Source organism: Mchenga conophoros, linkage group LG2 (assembly GCF_057382185.1).
Source record: "Mchenga conophoros isolate Kocher_MC1m ecotype Shallow Benthic linkage group LG2, M_conophoros_male_GT1.1, whole genome shotgun sequence".
Lineage (NCBI taxonomy): Eukaryota > Metazoa > Chordata > Actinopteri > Cichliformes > Cichlidae > Mchenga > Mchenga conophoros.
In genome coordinates, this window is record NC_140527.1 from 35,885,418 (window position 1) to 35,905,929 (window position 20,512).

At 40.1% G+C, this 20,512-nt stretch overlaps 1 protein-coding gene across 1 annotated transcript; it reads right to left on the minus strand.

The window, feature by feature from the left end:
* Positions 1 to 1,907: 1,907 nt before the first annotated feature.
* Positions 1,908 to 20,309, minus strand: slc9a6a (solute carrier family 9 member A6a). The gene is made up of 16 exons (XM_085243820.1): positions 19,897 to 20,309; positions 18,374 to 18,567; positions 17,110 to 17,187; positions 16,835 to 16,911; positions 16,544 to 16,656; positions 15,460 to 15,565; positions 10,127 to 10,268; positions 8,934 to 9,039; positions 8,634 to 8,722; positions 8,156 to 8,269; positions 7,597 to 7,708; positions 7,302 to 7,455; positions 6,937 to 6,967; positions 6,750 to 6,835; positions 6,272 to 6,377; positions 1,908 to 5,979 (listed from the first exon to the last, which is right to left on the minus strand). Exons 1-16 carry the CDS (start codon positions 20,186 to 20,188, stop codon positions 5,707 to 5,709), a joined length of 2,073 nt encoding a protein of 690 aa, XP_085099946.1. The 5' UTR covers positions 20,189 to 20,309; the 3' UTR covers positions 1,908 to 5,706.
* Between the last annotated feature and the right edge of the window lie 203 nt (positions 20,310 to 20,512).

Genomic DNA, 20,512 nt, shown 5'->3' on the forward strand with positions numbered 1-20,512 from the left:
TGGTAACGAATAGACGAATAACATCAAGATGACTCATTCTAAAACTCAAAGTAAATACTTGCAGCTTGCAAGCTTAAGCCCCAAGGTTCTTCCAGCACAATTACAAAGTGATGATTAAATGCTGAAAAGGTGCTGCTCTTATGTAACACAGATGGCACCTTTTATAGCCGTAACCGCCAATCATCGCTTGAACTTCATCCATATCCATCCACTGAGAAACACCAGGCCTGTGAAAAAGATGACTGATGATCCATTTGTTTGTAAAGTCGGCGAAGATTTGGCGGAAGGACTTAATGGTCAGAAGGTCCTACTTGTCGTTTTAATGGCTGTCATGGTTAGTCAAACACCTGGCATAAATACAGATTCGTTCATTCAGCTCATTGCCGACGCCAAAAAACCCATTATATCTATTTATTTCCAGCCATATGCATCTGCATGCGTACCTACTTAATACACGTCACATTACTGTAAGCACACAGCAACTGTTGTGACACAAGAGCTACAACATTGATCAGAGCCATGTGTTGTGCAGGTCCTTGCAAACCTTGTCATAAATGTATGAATTCAATGGTGCACAGGGAGAAAAAATGTCTTCTGCAGAGCATCAAACTTTCTCTGATATTGTTATATAATTTACTATGATTTTTTTAATAAAATAAAAGAATAGTAATTTGCAGTTATTTGTCTTCAAAAATCAAATACGCCGACTCATGTGAGAAATGTGTGAAATGTAAACAGCACTCAAGTCAAGCCTGAACCAAAGTGGTCCTGTAAAATTACCATTTCCTCTGTGGAGTGTAAATCCAGGGTACAGACATTCTTGAGCACACTGGAGGGAGTTGTTCCCATATTAGGAGCACGTTACCTGATATCTGGCACAAATCATGCCCCAGGAGAGTTAAACGCCATCATTCCTGGCAGGTTAAGATCCAGACTTTACACTCACACCACTTTTCTTTAAAAAATTGTTAGTATTTTGTTTTGTTTTTTGCCTTTAGCTCTATCCTACATAAGACTAATGAATCAATAAAGGTCATCAGTTACATGTAATGAATATCAAAATATGATCAAACTGGAAAAAAAATGGAGATCATTGAACAAGAACATGAAGGTGACCTGGATTTTAAAGCCCATCTCAGAAACTTAATATCACACTGGCAGCGGTGGCATGATGGTTAGCTCTGTCGCCTCACTGTTGCCTGGGTATGAATCTACCATCTTCCAGGTTGGGCCTTGGTAGGCTCCAGCACCCCCACAACCCTGAATGGGATAAGCAAAAGAGAATTTGATGGATAGTATCACACTGGATTAAAGGTTAAGGAGGCTTTTAACTAAGGCTCAGTATAAAATCCAACCCTTTAATCTACCCCAGATTTGGGTTTAAGGAAATAATTAATGTGCTCTTCAAACTTTTAAATTATAATTGCTTAAAATAGAGTTGTCTCCTTGTAAGAGGCTGTGTATGTCTACAAGCTGTAAGCAGTAGATTCCTGTACTCTTAAGTTATTTTTTTAATAACGTCCAGAGGCAAGAAAACTAAAACAATGCATATTTTTCTACCATCTTGCAACCCTGACTCTAGAGTTGGGAATGCAAACTACATAATGTTTTAAAATGTGGATTATTAAGTCAGCTTGAAGCCAAATTTTATTCCTCTCTAAAATATCTGAAATCACATTGGATGCCAGCTCAGACTACCTGTCAGACTTCTAACGTAATTAATATTATAAACCGATTATTACACTGTAAGAAAATCCCTTCTCTGATTCATTCAACTCAAATGAAATCACTTCTGGCACTAAACTCATTTCATGTTTCTCAGGATGGGATGATCTCAAGAGTTCACGGCTTCATTCTTTTAAAGCCCAGACATCCACAATAAATAAATGAACAGTAAAAGAGGAGGCCATTACAGTGAGGGCTTTAATCAAAAGCACAGGCTTCTGTTTATTGACCGTTGCACGCAAATGAACAGGTGAGAGTATATTTACACAGATGTAAACAGTCAGTACCTGCAACACAGACAGGAGAGATCACAATGCCTCTCTCCTGTCTCTCTCTTGCACATATACCGACACATTCAAATCCTCATCCACATGCAGGCAGTGACACACACACACACACAGACACATTCACACACAGAGAGTTTGCGGTAGAAAGATAGAGTGGACTGTCTGAGAACACGGAGCACAGCAGGCTTCTTTGGTCAGCTACTTCAGACAAGATTTCCAATGATCAAAGCATATCACAGGTCACCATTCAGAGAGCAGAGACAGAACACGTACTGGCAGAGCAGTAGGAAAACACCAAAACCTCTTTTACTTTTTGCAGATTTCACATCTTTTAATGTCTCAAAGAACAGTGGATCACAATATTCCTTGTATAATTTTTCACTTTTGGTTCCCACTACGCCAAAGAGTCCATAACAGCAGAGGATAAATGAATCATGCCTGTGCACAAGTCATGGCAACGGCATTCAAGCAGCAACTTACACACAAAGTACCTGAATGGCGAAGCAATAAGATGGAGCAATGTGGGAATATTCCTTCATAAAGTAGCACAGAAAACAACTTAAGATGAATTCACTGACATGAATTTGCAAATCCCACAACCTTTCAGTGTAAGTAATATAAAAGTAACTAAGATAAAAACAAGAGTAGAAAAAAAGAAACAGAATAGAACAGCGCAACATTTGTAATAAGTGCAAATCATTCTTTTTTATTCACTGTGTCCCTTTTTCAGAAAAAAAAATATTCAGAAACACACTTACACATATAAAAAACAAAACAAAACAAAACTGTGAGATCAACAAATCATATTAGAAAATGTGGAGTTTAGAGACATAACTGATAAAAAAGAAGAAATAAGAAGTTCCTGCACAGCAGAAGATAACTGTGGAAGGAAAAGCGATATCTAGCATGCCTTCTCTTCCTTGTACCTCCGTATCATCCCAACACATGAACGCTCAACAACAAGAGCCTAACAAGCCCCCCAGTCACCCCTTCTTCTCACTCTTTAACCACATCATCCTCCTCAAAGATCCATTTTGCATACACACAGTATTTTTTCTCTTTGGATCACTAGGAGGCCAAAACAACAACTTTGAGAAAAAAAAAAAAAAGAAAAAGAAAAAAACGCCATGATTGCTTCAAGTCACCAAATGTTGTCTAGCTTCAGTCTGCATCAACACAGTGTTGCCACGGTGATGTGCTATCAACACTTCCTGTTAAACTCACATTAACAGCTGCTGTACTCCGCACCCAAAGGAGCTGACGACACCTTCCGTTCTTCTTGTCCACGCACTGAAATAGCCCCAACAGCGAACACTGACACAAGGCTACAAAGTCAAATGTAACACATCCGGCCAGGAGTACCTTTGATACACTGCATGTTTCTCTTTATGTGCCTCTGTGTTCATGGTCAACCATTACACATCAAAAACTCTACTGTGTACAGCAGACAGAAACATCCAGCATTTAAACAGCTATTGTTGCTCTGTTCTGGCAGTCTGCATAATAACAAACTACCACAGTGCCACTGAAAATATCTGCTGACATGTGGACGGACTGATTAATCCTGTGGGCTTGTCTTTTGAAAATAATTTCATACAACACAATCGATAAATTCACAGCTGCAACGGTTGATTGATTAACTGTTCTGCCAGTAAATAAAATAATTGTACCGCATTCATTTTAATACCAAATGAATGATCTAAGTCGTGCTGTTGAACAAAGGTAATGTTATCTACAGATTCTGAAGACTTGCGTTACATTTTTAATCAGATAATCAGACAAAAAAAAACACAAATGAAATAAGTAGAAAGATGTAATTTGTCCAAAAAAAAAAAAAAAAAAAAAAATCAAATAATTATAGTTTTTCTTCTGGCTTGTAGTGACACCTCGACTTTTTGGGGTGTCAGTAGCCCAGATTTAGAGAGGTGCACCTTCTCTCTTATATAATGAAACTAAACTGCTCAAAACTCAGAAGCACGTCTCTTTCTGGAAATCATGACCAGCTTTAAAAAAGAAAACTGCATTGTGGACAGTTTCATGTACTTAACTAAAGGAGGAGTGCATTTACCTGTTACTAGAGGCTCGTGCCTGGATGTAGTTTAATTAAAATACATCCTAAATTAAACAGCTCAAAGACAGTTTGTAGATTTAATTTCAAGTAATGATGTAAAAGGAGCATTTCTGTGTTTCTCGATGTTTTGGACACCACAAGACTAGAATTGTGTTTGGTTATATTTGACAGAAGGCAGATATCTTTAATCTTTACGGCTCATTATTCAAAAAAAATGGGCAACTCACATCACATTGATCTTCATGAATAAAAAATTTACCTAAATCATATTTTTTCCTGAAACACTCTTTAAGGTCTGTGCAACTCTGATGCGCATTGTTCACTACTCTCATTTTTTTTAAAAATTTTTTTACACCAAATAATTTATTAAACAACTGCTGGCAGATGAATGAATTGCTGTTCGCAGCCCTACCAAAAGCAGATAGATAGTTCTCATTAAGCACAATATCAGTTGTACGCTCTTAATACCACTGTAGCAGATAATTTAGTCTCAGATTCATGTATCTAGATGTGTTGTTCAGGTTCATTGAATGAGAAAATATAGACTAGAAAATGGATATGAAAAAGGTGATTCAGCTCACAAACCTCTGTTGCAAAAAGAATACAAAACACTTTAAGGTCATCTGCATTCAGATTTCATAAAATGTAAAAATGCAGGACAGAAATGGCACTAAGCGTTCTCGCCTCATCTCATTTGGATCTCGAAACAACAGCCCTTCGTCCTGCCATGAACGACAGCAGCCTCTAAAATAAGGTGTAAAGTCTCCCTCTATGTCACAGTCAAAGGTCATTGGGAGAGATCCACATGTTCACTGCCTGGTTACACTGCAACACTGGCATCACATTGTTACACACTATTTACAAGCAAATAGCACACAGACTGACAGCCCAAACACGCACTAAGTATATTGCTACCTTATGGACAGAGGTCTTTGTTTTATGTTGAGCATTTTTTTATCTTTTTTTTTTAACAATGGAAAAGTGAATGACTGACCATATTGAATCAGCTCTGCTTAACAGAACTAATCCAGTACTGGGCTGCCAAAAACTACAATTCCCAGGCACTTGATTGTAACCAAATTTACAGTAACGTTGTCCACTGGGTCAGCTTGCCTCTGACCCACAGAGAGAAGGCAGCAACATTCAACACAAAAGCCCTCAATCTCCCAAACTAAGAAAACAACTAGCATCCTCAGCATGCATATAAAAGTTATAGTACTCTTGGGATATACTTTACACCGACAAGTTAGCTAGTGGTTGCATTTACACACTGACACATGCTGCTAGATCTCTGTGCAATGCTACAGTAAGGTGACACAGAAATTTAAGCTGAAATGATTTAAAACTGATTTATGAAGAAAAAAACTGCAAATAAATATGACTATATTACAGTAATGGCAGAAAGGTGTGGAAATAAGCAGAAAGACAATGAGGTAGAGACGATGATTTGCCCCATAGAATATGTGAGAAAATGTGGCAAGAAGGATGGAACAAAAGTGCTAGAGAAAAGGGAAAAAAAGCAGAGAGAGGTGATAGGAGGAGACTCAGGTACTGGTCTTTTGCTCAATGGCTCGGGTCAGGGTGCGTCGGACGGTTGTCTGGGTCTGTATTCAAAGACTACTTTCACATCCGCATGCGGTGGTGGGGCTCTGTGAAGGGCGGCTCCGAGTCGTCCATGGGCAGCACCAGGCGCGTGCCTCTCATCACCAGCTCGTGATCTCCGTATGCTAACTCTCTGTCCAAGTCATCAGAGGTGGCAGCGCCAGCAAAGGCCGGGCCGCCGCTAGTGTGGGCGCCACTGGCGTCTGTACTGACTGTGATGTCGCCATATGTCAGGTTGATGTCACCGTCTCTCAGGATGAGGTCAGAGTCGTCATCCTTCAGCTGGCATTCGTTCTGCAGGAAGAAGAAACACAAATTGTTCAAAGAAACACAACAAATTTGGGGGAAAAAGGATGTGACTTTAGCACTCCATAGCTATTGGATGAAATTGTGTTCAACCAATACAATTATAATTTTGTCCCATGCTTTGTGTTTCCTTATCCATCCAATGAGACAATGAAAATTGAAAATGAAAACTGAACCGTTGATTCATGACCGTTTTCCATCTGGTAATATGGGATTAAAAAAAAACAAAAAAACAACACAGTTCAGTCAGAAATAGCTCTTGTATAAACCAGCGTCTGACCTCAAAGGCCTGAGGGCTGGTGAGGAAGCGAGCGAGGGGGCCGCAGCAGGGAGGCAGCGTGGCTGTGAGAGGGGGGCCGCTGTGAGTCAGGATGGGCTTCAGGTAGCTGGAGGGAGGCTCGAGTCAAGGACATAATGCGCGTGAAATAAGCACTAAAAGACCGCTATTAGACACAAAAAGAAAGCTCCTGGTACGGTGTGATGAATGCTTAATGAATCCCAGTCCTCAGAAGAAAATGTTCCAAATTAAAGTAATTTCATAAGGTAATTTATTTTAAATGCATAGAACAGTCTGACCTTCATATTTCAGAGCCAAAAGATGACCTAATGTGAAGTTAAGTCTGTAAGTGGGGCTCCCTCTGCTGCTGGTAAGTTGAAGTGAAGTCATTAATGAGTTATCACATATTCAAAACACTACATGTATGGTTTATTTGAAAATTATTTCTTGATATTAATAACACTAATTAAGCAAAGGATACTTGTGGTCGAAGTTGTACCAAATTCTGAAAAGCCAGGCACTTTCTTGTTTGGTGCTCCTTCTCTCTGAACCTTCACCAACACTCATCTGGACAAAGACAGACAACACTGTTTAGGTGTCTTGGTTTCCTTTACAGTTACTTTCCACCAATTACATAACTACAACACGTTTATAAGTGCCACACTCACAGAGTTATCTTGATCCGAGTCCACTCCCACACTGTTAAAGAAAAAGAAACACGTGTAAATCAGCTGCAGTCGTAAGCTGTCAGAGCAGAACAGTGCTGTGAAGCATGTTTCCCCCGTTTTACAAGTTCACCAGCAGGAAATCTGCTTATTAAAAAAAGACAAGACAGAGCAGCACATTCTTCAAGACGTTCAATAATTGTTCGAATACTTGCCTGACAGGATAACTAGATGAGTTAAACACCCGGCATCATAAAGTCAAAATATTTATAGACAAGCATCAGACTTATTTGTGAAATTTCCCCACTGTTAAAACAAATGCTAACTGCAAATCCAGTCTGGACTTTGCAGAGGAAGGATAGGCATACCGTATGCGCTGGCAGGACAGCATCTGAGTAGTACCACCCCCACAAATCCATACAGTGAAGAAGACCACGAGCAGAGTGGTGGAAAACATCATCTGACGAGCATATGTTGCAGTGTCCCTGATGGACAGTGCAAAGGTCATTGCACCTCGCAGGCCTAAAAAGCAGAGCATGGAGAATGTTGTATACAAGATGAGATAATAAGCATCTCTGTTGGTTATATTTCACTCTGTTAATAAAGGAAAGCGCTTTGCTTAAGACGGCACATAATAAACATCCTTATCCGTACACCACTAACCTGCAAACATCATCATGTGCTGGAAGTTGGATCTGATCTTGTTGCGTCGTCCCAGATTAAGAAGGAAGGAGAGAGGGTAAATGTTAGCGGCTCTTCCTATGAATAATGCTACCTGGGTAAGAACATGGTTAAGGACAAAAGCAAATGAGGTGTGCTGTCTCCTGCCTATTTACTACTTGGTGGTTAGTTGTAATAAACTTCTTTTGTTCCCTTTAGGGAGTGAATCATCTGCCTCAATCTTACCCTATCCCTAGCATTTTCTTCTGTTATACCAACCCTCTGCATGTCCTCCTTCACTTCATCCATTAACCTCCTCTGAGATCGGTCTATCCTTCTGTCTCAAATCACCCTGGACGCTAGTCTCCAGCCACTCCACCCTGCCTACACTCTCTTCTTCACCTGTCTTGTCCACTGTGATGCTATATAAACTCATCTGCCTGCACTCTCGCTACTCCTTGCATGGTCACCTTTCCATCTGTCTCCCACTGCTGTAGATAATGCTTCAAGCCAAGGATTAACATGGCTTATGTGAACTTGGCAGGGCCATGTAAAAAGATACAAAAGCTCCAACGATGAACATCGGATTGAAGACATGGTTTTGGAACGTGAAAAGGGTCAATCCCATGTAGGAGAAAATGAAGTTCTCTGCCAGGAAATTTAAAAGTTCAAACAGCTGCAAAAGAAAAGAAACAGCATGCTTTACATGACAGCTGATATCCAAGTATAGATAGATGTATACAATAAAAGAAAAAGCTAGAGTTTCCAATAAATGCTGTTAAACTTGGATTGCATGACTGTGATTGTAATTAAACTTAAAATGCCGCTTTTTTATTCGCTATGTCATAAAGACATAGAAAAGTTTTGATTTTTGTGTCTTTACCTGTTCAACAAACCTACAATAGCAGATAACTGATAAAGCAATCTGCAGTTTTTGTTTAATTTTGAGTCTCCATCACCCTACTTCACCATAAAACAAAACAAAACAAGGAAAACGCAATACTTAAAGCATCTAAAAAAAGAACTGAATAAGTAGTGACCTGTTTGGTTCTGTCCTGAGACTCAGGAGACAGATTGTTGTAGGTGTAATGGGCCTGAGTGATTCCACAGAAGAGTACTGCTACCACACCTGCAGCACACCAAAGGGGGACGGAGACACACAGAATAAAGATGGGATCAATACGCACTGATTTCTATATGCTCTGATGCATAAAGCTTCCAGCTGGACACAATTACTATTACGGTATTATCTAAATTACTAATCTCATTTTTTGTTTTTGATATTCTGGTAATTACAGTATGCCATACACGTAGAATGTGTGGATCTGTGTGTGTGTTACCTGTGAAACCACAAGCCTCAGCCAGTAAGAATGTGCTCCATGACATGAGAAAGAACAGAGCTGTTTCCAACAGCTGGAAGTCTCGCAGCTTGGTAAATTTAGTCACGTGGACACCACAGTCAAAGAATTTAACGACATACTCAGATATTGCTAAATCCATTCATGTTGACCTTTTTACAAATAATTCAATTCTAAGACATTAAAAAAAACAAATAAGAGAACCAATAAAGTTCTGCTTTCCATTTGAAGTCTGAAACTGTTGGCTTCTAATGAGGTTAATGTCAGAATAACGTTACACAATCATTTTAATCAGCTTTTTTTGCATTTATTCTACATTTTCATATAGTATTTCACACAAACTAATTTAGTGCATGGTATAACTGAGATACTGATGATAATGTTTCAGTGTTAAGAAGCTAACCATTTTAGAATTGAAAACATGTAGACCGGGGTGGAGAACTCCAGGCCTCGAGGGCCGGTGTCCTGCAGGCTGTGTCCTTGAGCCAACACAGCTGATTTAAATGGCTAAATTCCTCCTCCCAGAGGCCTGGTAATGAACTAGTCATTTGATTCAGGTGTGTTGACCCAGGGTGATATCTAAAACCTGCAGGACACTGGCCCTTGAGGTCTGGAGTTCCCCTACCCTGACGTAGACTATCACAAAAACATTCATGTAGCCCCGCTCAGAATGTAAAAAAAAATGACATAGATGCTGGCCAGCTAACACTAAGGCTTTGGTGTAGTTAAATCTTCCCCTTTATGTCCTTAATAAAATGGACACGAGAATAAATTTCTTTGGTTAATGGTGACTGTGACCTTATAAAACAAGTCTTTGGCTGTGACACAAAATTCATACGCTAACTTTAGCAAGGGAACAAACAGAATGAAGTGATAAAATATTGATGCTTTATTCCAAAGGACAAAGGTCCGGTCTGAACAAAAACTTTACAGGTTGAGTTTAAAATGCCAAAATAAATTGAAAGAACCTTCATGTCCCTTTTTGTATTTTGGAACTGAATTTGATTGCACTTTTTATGTACTTGGTTTGAATGAAATACACTATTAGGAGTTTCTTGATATTTATGGCACATGTGCGTATGCTCATTAAGAGTCTGTTTGCTGTTTAAGCACTGCTACAACAACATGTAACTTATCTAAATAAATGCTACAACCAAACAAACGAAAAAAGATATGAGAGCGGTGACGATTCCAGTGGCGACTCCTAGTGCAAATGAGCCGCTGAAAACTCCCAGGAAAATCCCAAAAGACTTCAACATCGCCATAACCTCAAAGGTGTGGCTGTTGTCTCCTTCTGGTTGATATGCTACTATAGAGCTGATATGAACACAAAATACAAACATTTAATGGCAAGTATTTATGCAATGGCAGGGCAAATATTTATAAGTGTACCATATACAAGTTAATGCCTGCATTAGTCACCACAACACAGGGTAGTGTAAATTTAAATTTAATGTTGCTGAAACAAAAGTAATTAAAAAAAATAAATATCTCTCAGGGCTCTCAAAATTTCAAAATCCCTGGTAGCCCTTCGGGCAGGGACTCTTCAGTTTTTGGTAGCCCAAAATAAATTTAAGTAGCCCGAATAAAAAAAGAGAGCAATTTTTTGATTGGTGTTTTGTTTCCTTTACAATATTATACATTAAAGTATAATATTGTAAAGGAAACAAAACATTAATCAAAAAATTGTTGAAAAACAAATTACAATATTGTATAAAAATTACAATCATCAACTCAAATACTTGGTTCTAATTGAACAGAAATTTCTATGAACTTGTAAGAACTGTGTAGGACATGGATCAGTCTGTGTCAGATCCTGAATTTGAAATTTCCACTGAAGTCACGGGTAAGAGGCAAGTGGAACCAAGATCGAGTCCATTTGCTTTTTGAAGTTTGCAAAGACTGCTAAATTGTGCCAGTGGTAGTTCACTCTTTGCAACATAGTACGCTGTTTTAAACAGATTTTCAGGTTTGTTTTTAGTATGTTATTTGCAATTGGTGTTTGTTCTGGGAAACATATTGCAGACTGAGCAATAATGCATTTCTTGCATTTCTCATGGGTTCTAATGGGGGCCTTTCTTAAAATGACTGGTCCCAGTAACAAAGGCGCTTGTCGACTCAGAAATCGAGAGAAAACCAACAACACACCCGGCAGAACATTATGTTATTTACACAGGTGCACATAAGTGGTCCGCATTCGCTGTCAAAATAAAAGACGCACACCAGATAAAAAGTTGCAACGCGCGTTTGCGTCCATATAAAAGGCGATCAACCTCTCACATGTTTAAGCTTGCTGCGGGAGATTTCACTTGTCATGTTTGCATAGTAAGCTAACGATTGATAAGACGATGTCAGAGGAATTGGTGCGCAAATTATCATCACTCACAGATCAGTGCTGTCGCTCTCTATACACAGTTCGCGCGATTGCAAAGTGAAAGCAAAAAACAAGCGCAAATTCAAACGCGATTTCAATATGTCACATATTGACAGTGGCTCACCGATGCCAATGACATAATTACCCAGCTACATTTCCGAAAGAATGCAAAAGCATTGACATATATTTTTCCTTCCTATGATAGCCCGACGGGCAGGGCAGAGATAGATTTTGGTAGCCCGACTGGAAAAATCGCTAGCCCCAGGACGTCGGGCTAGCGATTTTGCGAGCCCTGTATCTGATTGAGGAATCACTCATCTTTGGAAAAGAGAGTTTATTACAGAGAAATGGCTCTTTCCAAAATAAAAGCTATACTATACGCTTCTTCTGGGCTATATTCTCAGCAGCATATTGTAGCGGGTCAGGGCTGTTCGGGGTTCTGTTTGTACAGTTATGTTTTGTTTATGTTGCCATAGTGACGGGTGACGCCCTCTCGCTGCGATGGTGTGTCCTTCCGGGGTCAGAGGGCGCCCTGTGTGTTGTTGTTGTTGCTGTGCGGTTGCCGCGCTGAGCAGTTAGCAAGCGGCAGTGTTCTTCTGCAGATGTCAATAAACGGCTGTGCTCCCTGGCTAGCTCACGGGAAGCAAGACCAAACGACACCTCCGTCTCCTCCTTGTCTGAGCTCGCCACAATCGTGTCAGAAGTGGGATGATGGTAGCACCCCATGTTCTGATCCGAGTGACTTTTCCCCCGCCGGTCGTGACCGGTGCGCCAAAAGAAGGCACCTGGACATTTGCAGGACTTTGTGTGGGGTAATCGGGTCGTCGGGGACGACTGACCCCTTAGGTGGGGGCTATGTAGCGGGTCAGGGCTGTTCGGGGTTCTGTTTGTACAGTTATGTTTTGTTTGTGTTGCCATAGTAACGGGTGACGCCCTCTCGCTGCGACGGTGTCCTTCCGGGGTCAGAGGGCGCCCTGTGTGTTGTTGTTGTTGCTGTGCGCTTGCCACGCTGAGCAGTTAGCTAGCGGCAGTGTTCTTCTGCAGATGTCAATAAACGGCTGTGCTCCCTGGCTAGCTCACGGGAAGCAAGACCAAACGACACCTCCGTCTCCACCTTGTCTGAGCTCGCCACAATATTAAACACATCAGGTCCCCATAAGGAGAATCCTGTGCTAACGGCTGTCTAAATGACTGGGGTAAAGTTTGTAGCATGCATGCTTGTTGTTTTTGTCTGCTTCCACTTGTCTTTGCACTAGGATGATGTCAGCGTAAACATGCAGTCATATTCGTTGTGTTCCCACTAGTGCTGTCAGCGTTAATCTCGTTGAAATGACCTTAACGCTACGACACGGCAAATCTCCGTTAATGAGCTACCCCTGATCGCCCCGTGCATGGGGCTAGACGGCCAACACGTTAACGAGCTAACTGTGCTAACACACTAGTTCACACCAATGTAATTGAGCATTGCGTGGCACATCCAACATACTGTTTTACTTTAGTCCATGACGCGCTTACCTTCAGGGTCATACGAAAACCAAAATAATTCCAAACGCCAGATCTGAATGAGGGTGGGGGAGGTTCATTTTGCCATGTTGCAAGGAGAGCTTAACTTCTGTCTTGCTAGCTTGCCCTGCGCTCTTCCTTCTGACATGCTGTCTGTGTTGAGCGCTCAGTGGATCTGCGCTCGACAGTGCAGCCTAGGCGGAGTAGTCGAACGCAGATTCACTGAGCGCTCAACACAGACAGCATGTCAGAAGGAAAGTTGATAAAATAAATTACAAATTTTGTATTGTTCAATACATATGCGTACCGAACCGAAAGCACTGTATCGAACGGTTCAATATCGATACGAGTATCATTGCACCCCTAATATACACATATATATTTTTTAACATTATGCTGAAGTAGTTTTGTGCTCAAATGTGCTGAACTTGGCAAACGTTTATTTCCAAATAAGAGATTCAGATCTTTGAATAAATAGCTGTATAATAAATAGCTATTTGAACCAAGTGTCGCAGTAAAATAACATTTGTTCACCCTCTCTCTTCACAGCCCCCACACTCGCAGAACAAATCACCAGGCATTTTGTCTATAAGCATTCTGGCTTTCTGCCTTTCCCTTGGCTCCCACAGTATCTTCAAAGAAAATAGGAATGTGCTCTTAGCTGACTCATACCATCAAAAACATTTAACCAATAACAGAAAAAAAAGAATAAATAATGCAATGTTCTGCATCTCTGGTTGAATAGCCAGAGTCTTAAAAACAAATGGCCAGTGATTTGTCATGTTTATCTCAAGGCACTGCAAAAGCACACAATGCCATGCTCTACTTAGTGCACCCGTTCAACGGGCCGGTCTGAGTGTCTCCACAGGGCCGGGCCCCTCCAGTCTGCCTGCGCTTTAAATTTACAATTCTGTGGAAATTACAGCAGTTCCATGTGGCGGGGGACAAAAACCAAGTCAAGTGTTAGTTTAACAAACCTGTTTCACATTTAACAAGGTGTTATTGGGAGCTGATACCTGGGGCCCGTTCTTCGTACGTCGCTTACTACATCCAAGATCAAATGACACATCCAAGATCAAATCATCGCGCTAACCGTGAGCTCGCTAATCCGGTTCCCCGAACACACCTGCTGTTGACGATTACTACAGCTGGACGCAGGAATGTGACATCACTGGGTGTCGTAAAAGGGGCTACGCATCGATAGTAGAAACATTGATCGGCAACCCGCTGATTGGTCGGCGAAAATGTCCAAGGGGCGTGCTCGGTATTTTCCGGCAGCAGAGCAAGAACTCATGAGTGAGGGATTTCAGGAGTTTCAGAGTTTAATTAAAACACAAGAGAACACTGCAAAGGCTGCAAAAGCAAGGAGAGAGGGCTGGCAGAAAGTTGCTGACAAATCAAACTCGTAGGTAATTTAATAATAATAATAATAATGGATTGGGTTTATATAGCGCTTTCCAAGGCACCCAAAGCGCTTTACGATACCACTATTCATTCACTCCCACATTCACACACTGGTGGAGGCAGCTACGGTTGTAGCCAGGCTGCCATATCGCGCCATCGGCCCCTCTGGCCAACACCAGTAGGCGGTAGGGTAGATCTATCATATGACACTATATTGTCCAATATCATATGGCATTATATTATATTATAATATGTTATATTATATCCCCTTTCACATTAGAGCCACAACAGGACCCACAAGAACATGGGAACAAGTAAAAGTGGAATACAGGAGTATTCTACAGAATGGTAATATTTATCTCTTAGATTGCTCTTCGTCTCTTGGCAAGGTAATACTGGCCTGTAATACTCTGTTAGTTTGTTCATAACAGCAACCAAGAAAAGGGCAGAGGAAAAAAAGACAGGTGGTGGTCCTGCACCCCCTCGTCAACAAGTTGGTTAAGTAAATAATACCCTCACGGGAATATCGATATCTCTCTATGAGCACACTGTCGCGCTGAGCTAAAGGATCCTGTCTATCCCGCAATATACGCTGAATTCTGAGGACTCTCCTTATCAATCTTGCACCTTCCGCAATGGGTTGGTCGCGTATACGGACAGGACATGGCTGCGACAGGCTTCCCAAATCCACCTTCGCTTTTATAGCCGTGGTCTCTCATCTTGATTACACGAAGTAATTTACAATTACTACTCTGAAATATGAATTACATCTGTAATAATCACATACATGTAATAGAATGTTAATAGTACATTTCCCTTTTTTAGGAAATGACCTGTATGTATCTGTGTGACATCAATAAAAGGATCAAGTGCTGCATTATCTTTAGTTACATTGATAATATTTATTTATGGTGAAACAGTGGAAAAATATCGCTGTTGCTTTCGTATAAATGAAGCGGACATACCTGCGTGGCCGCGATCTAATCCTGTTTACATAAAGTAAACCTGCTCCCGAGCAGGTTTACGCTTACGGCTCTGTTGCTATGACAGCAAGTCCCGGATGAGCTTCGGGGAACCGACTGATCCAGGATCACGCGAAATCGTCAACAATCTAATCCGGCTAACCTACTTAGCGAGGTACGAAGAACGGGCCCCAGGTTAGTAAAAGGTCACAGGTCCATCAACAAAAAAAGAAACGAAAAAAGAAAAAAAAGGGAGACAACTTACGAGGACAGAACCACGGCCACGGCATCGTTAAGCACACTCTCTCCAAACAGTAATGCGTAGAGATCCACGTCCACCTGCAGCTCATTAAAGATGGCCAGGACTGTCACTGTGAGGCACAGAGAACATACGTCAAAATTCACTTCCAAACGCTGCTATACAATGTTGTGCAAAAGTCTTGAGCCACCTTTATTTCTTTACATTTTGCTTGGAATATGGGTGCAGCAATTTATTGCAACATCTACAAACATACATGGAAATATGGTATATAAGGGAAAAAACAGATTTTGTACAATTTTAATGAGCTTTAATTGGTAAGACCAACTTTATTATTTAAAGCTTGAACTCTCTTAGGCAAAGCCTTCTTGTCTTTTCTCTAAACAGTCTTCAAGAATACTTCTCCAGGTTTCCTGAAGGATATTTAAAGCTCTTCTTTTGGATGTTGGCTGATTTTGTTCAATTCTCTGAAAAGATGATGCCACACTGCCTCAATAATGTTGAGGTTCTGGCTCTGGGGAGGTTAATCCATGACAGTGTTCTATTGTGAGTTTTTCTATCCAAGTATGCTTGTACAGCACTGGCAGTGTGCTTGTGATCCATGTTATGCTGAAAAATTAAGTCCTGGCCAATCAGACAGATCAGACTCACTCACTTTTGCACCTCTCTCCTGACCTCCTCCATACAGACTGACAATGGCTACAACTTAAAAAAATTCAAATCTGAATTCATCACCCAATAAGACTTTTTTGGTAATGATTTCAGTCCAGTTGGCATGCCTCAACTTTTATCTCTATTCCCCTACCATTTCTTATGAGGCTTTGAATAACAGTATGTGGACTCCTTGTTAAGTAATGTCGACACAAAACCGGTTCATTCTTTGAATTACATACATTTTTTACTTTACTTATTCATGGCTCAGTCTCAAGGTGCTGAACAAACATAAAAACATTCAGCTGAAAATGTCACTTTTACTGGATGCGGTGTGGTGGTAGAAAGGCCTTTTGCACACTACTTTAGTTAATATATGTAACAATGTGCTTTGAGTTAGTAGAAGAAAACTTTTAAATCTGAGAAAAATCATATGTACCAGGGTCTGTGGCAGAGACAATGGCCCCAAAAAACAGGCAATCCGTGAAGAAAAAGTCTCCATTCAGCTGGCCCACCTGCTTCATTAGCGTCACACAGCCATACATCAGCAACCTGATGGAAGAAAAGGAAGAGCAGGTGGTTTTGTCCATCATCATAAACAACAATAACTTTAAATGTGCATAGTTGCACAAGGGTTGTAAAATCACAAGGATGAATGGCTTTCATGTTTTTGCTTTTTTTTTTTAATAATAAAATATTTTTTGTAATAATTGCAAATTAAGTCTCTTACCCAATAATAAAACAGGAAATGACTGTCCCGAGAAAGGCGTAAGCCAGGATGGATCCCATGTTCCGAAAAAAATGTCTCTGAAAGACAGAAGAGTTACCAGATCAGCAATCAAATGCATAAATACTATAAAATAAATTATTCATCTTGATGAATACGTAAACCCCTGCGGTCTATAAAGAGACCACAAATGGACATGAAGTTATTTAATTAAGAGCCAAATACATACTGAAAATATGTATTTAATAAATGTTGACTTTTTATATGATATACTGTACCCTTTTTAAGCTGTAGCCAGCATGGAAGATGATAGGCGGTAGAAGAATATTGAAGAACACTTCAGGGTCAAAGGTCACCTGAGTTATACAAAACACAGAACAAAATTACAGATCTGCATCAAAAGAAAATTAACAAGTTGTTTTCATTAATATTTCTTTCTATGCTGTTGCATTTTTGGATTGACTAAAATATCAGTTAATCAAAAATGACCCATATGGGGCATCATGACACAGCTTCCAGGACAATAAACAAAAAAACTACTATAATAGTAAAATGGCATGTTACAGAACGAGGACAGCTTCTAGCCACATACATATACACACACTAAGGCTAATGCCATTTTTAGATGCTAAATCTAGAGCAGTGCTACATTAAAATCAGTATGTGGATTCAATCTCTGACAATGGATTAGATGTATTCATGTTTGGAAAACAATCCTCAATTTCTGAGCGTGAGATTATGACTTAAATAGATTAAACCTGTTCAGCAGATTGTTTACTTGTTTGGTGGTTAGAATAGCGTCAAGAATACTGCTTGTATGTAATTGTGCAGCTGTTTAACTGACAAAGTACAAAGTGACAAACACACCCCAGCACATGACAACCGTAAAACAAGTACTTTTATGGTTTCTTTTACATTCTGTATCACTAATAAAGGCATTCTGCCAGTTATTTTAACAGAACATTTCAGGCCCTGTTTAATAGTCTTCAAACTGATTTGATCTAGATGTAGAGCTATTGTTTTAAAATTGAAATAGCTACTTAATATTGATAATAAAGAATTTGTATTACATAAAGAGAAATACAAATCATTCAGCTTACAAAAAACTAAAACCACCATTTAATCCCATTACAAATTAACCTATGATTTCTCTCTTGCATTGGTTAGTTATGTTGTATTTAAAATATCAGAAGGGTAGCTGGTTTTGATCATCGGTGCTTGCAGATTTAAACATCTGCTATCATTTCAGTGTAAAATAACTGATAATTATGTCTTTGCTGATGATTAAATCATCTGATTGCTCCAGCTCAGGGGTGGGCAATGAAGCTTCTCAAGGGGATACAGGAGAAACTGGGACTCTTGTGGAGGGCTGTACCAATAACTTATACACAGATAAAATTAATACTGAGTTCAATTTACTGGCACCGTCCTCCACAACAGTCCCAGTTTTACATAGTCCCTTAGGAAAATAATTACCCATCTCTGTAACACAACTGCTTGTATGTAGACATCAAATTCAAATAATAACACGACACAGTATACCTTGCGCAGCATCTCATTATCCTTCATGTCGTTGCCACTGATCTCCCCTTTCAATGTGTACTCGTAGAACTTGCCGCTTACATTGACCAGCAGAGTGGCAGGGCTGGCATTGACATGGCAATTCAAGGTGATGTTGCCAACATCCAGAGGAACATGAATGATGCCATAACGCAAAATCACTCCAACAATTAAGCCTGGGGAAAAATTCATAAAAACGAAAGACAAAAAAAAAAAAAAAAACAGGAGAGAGAGAAGAGTTGATTAATACAGGATTTTTAACAGTTTATGGCACGTCGCCACAGAAACGGATGGCGAGTGTAGCTTCAGGCTACCTGATACTACAGATGGTATTAAATGTTTCAGTGGGATTCATTTGTACAAAAAAATATTTTTAAACAAAGGTCTACTCTGAACATCACACACGTACCTAACAGCTCTGGATCTCAAATTAAAGTCTTAACACATCCATGTGAAAATAAATTACCCTATCAGATACTGTACCAGCAAATTAGAATTTCAATTAGTTTAGATTAGATTAGGCCATATTGTCTCCAGTGGGAGAAATTTGTCTTGGACAACCGAGGGGAATATGTCACACAAAATAACACAAAAATCACAACATGTCTGGTATCCTGTACCTTTTTTCCAGAGGACTCATATTCTTTATAAAAGATGGGATTTATATCTGTAGTGATTTTCCGTCCCTTCTTTATCACCGACTCTTTAAATATCTCATGGAGAGAAAATGGAGGCAGGATGACAATCATCTTTCCAGCTATTTTGATCAAATTTTGGATTTGTGATCTGATCTTGACCTAAAATGCTCAGATCAAACATCTGTTACTATTGGTAGTAATGCATGGTTTGGTAACCATGTAGTAGACAGTAATGTCACAGCAAAAATAATAGCATAATGTTACTATCCGCCCTATGGAGCCTTCATAAAAACTAAAAATGAGTAATTTGTGAATGTCTAGACTCTAAAAGCTCTGCACAGCCAAGCAGAAGTTATTAATTATCTGTTAAATGTGAAGCAGCTGGGTTGTGAGGCAAAATGTAAATGATTCTACGGTGGCACGACCACTTCCTCTTCTACAGGTTGGAAGATTTCTAACAATACTCCTGAAATTCAATATACAGAAGTGGAAGCAAAGTCCAGTTACACACTCGTGATTGGCATTTGTCCAAATAATCACTTGTGACTTGCACGAAAAAGCAAAAGCAAAAACAAGTTATTTAAGAACTAAAATTCAGTAGGATTCATAAGACAGTATTTGTCGAAACTGCTTAGGTGCTGAGATGTAATTTCTAAGATTAAGCAGTGTAAAAGAGGCGTCCACTGTCGTTAAATTACGCTTGCTCAATCACAACATAAACCGGAACAGTCCTGCAGCATAAATGTGTTAAAAGGGGCGAACTTATCAAGCCTGGTGTTGACATTCGTCTGTTCAAAATCTAACTATTAGGACACAATGAGTGTAACAGCTCGGATGACGTCTCTCTGTCACGATGGACCATCTTACCATAAATCATTGCCAGCCCGGTTTCGTGGAGAAACCTGAACCGCCGATGTTTGAACAACCAGATGGTCAGGATGGTGAGGGTGAGGAGCAGGATAAAGATCAGCAGGTCAGCGCTGTCTTGTCTGTGGCTCTCCTCAGCCTTTTTCTCAGTAACGATGTTCTCCATGGCACTGTCTTCCTGAGGTGATGATGCTCGGCAAACACTGATGCAAACAGGCAGGCTTACTAGCGCGAGCAGCCACAGCGTCCTTGTTGCCCTCCGGGCACTGCTGACAGTCACTTTAAACACCATTTCGGCTTTCGGCGGCCAAATGCTGCAACGTCGCCGAAGGTAAAAAATAAACTTGTGCAAATATTATTCATAAACGAAGGGGAGTGGACAACAGAAAGACGACAGCAAAAGAGAAACCAATTCCGGCCCGGAAGGGAAAAGTAATTTTTCCAGAAAGTGTAATTTTAGGTTTCAAATTAAAAGCACACCACCGTACCGTGGATGGCTAAAATCAACGCCAGTGGAAAAATTTAATACCGCAAAAAGAAAACCTTCTAGATAAATAAAAATGTCTATCTGGCAGTTTTCTTGGAAGTTTGCTTCTTATTAGCGCTGATAGTTTTC

Excerpts from the sequence above, each read along its gene's own strand:
- slc9a6a (XM_085243820.1), bottom strand. The coding sequence starts at position 20,188 with ATGGTGTTTAAAGTGACTGTCAGCAGTGCCCGGAGGGCAACAAGGACG. Across the intron at positions 15,566-16,543 it reads TGTCTCTGCCACAGACCCTG|TGACAGTCCTGGCCATCTTT; the intron begins GTACATATGATT and ends TGTGCCTCACAG. Across the intron at positions 6,378-6,749 it reads TGGTACAACTTCGACCACAA|CTACCTGAAGCCCATCCTGA; the intron begins GTATCCTTTGCT and ends GCCTCCCTCCAG.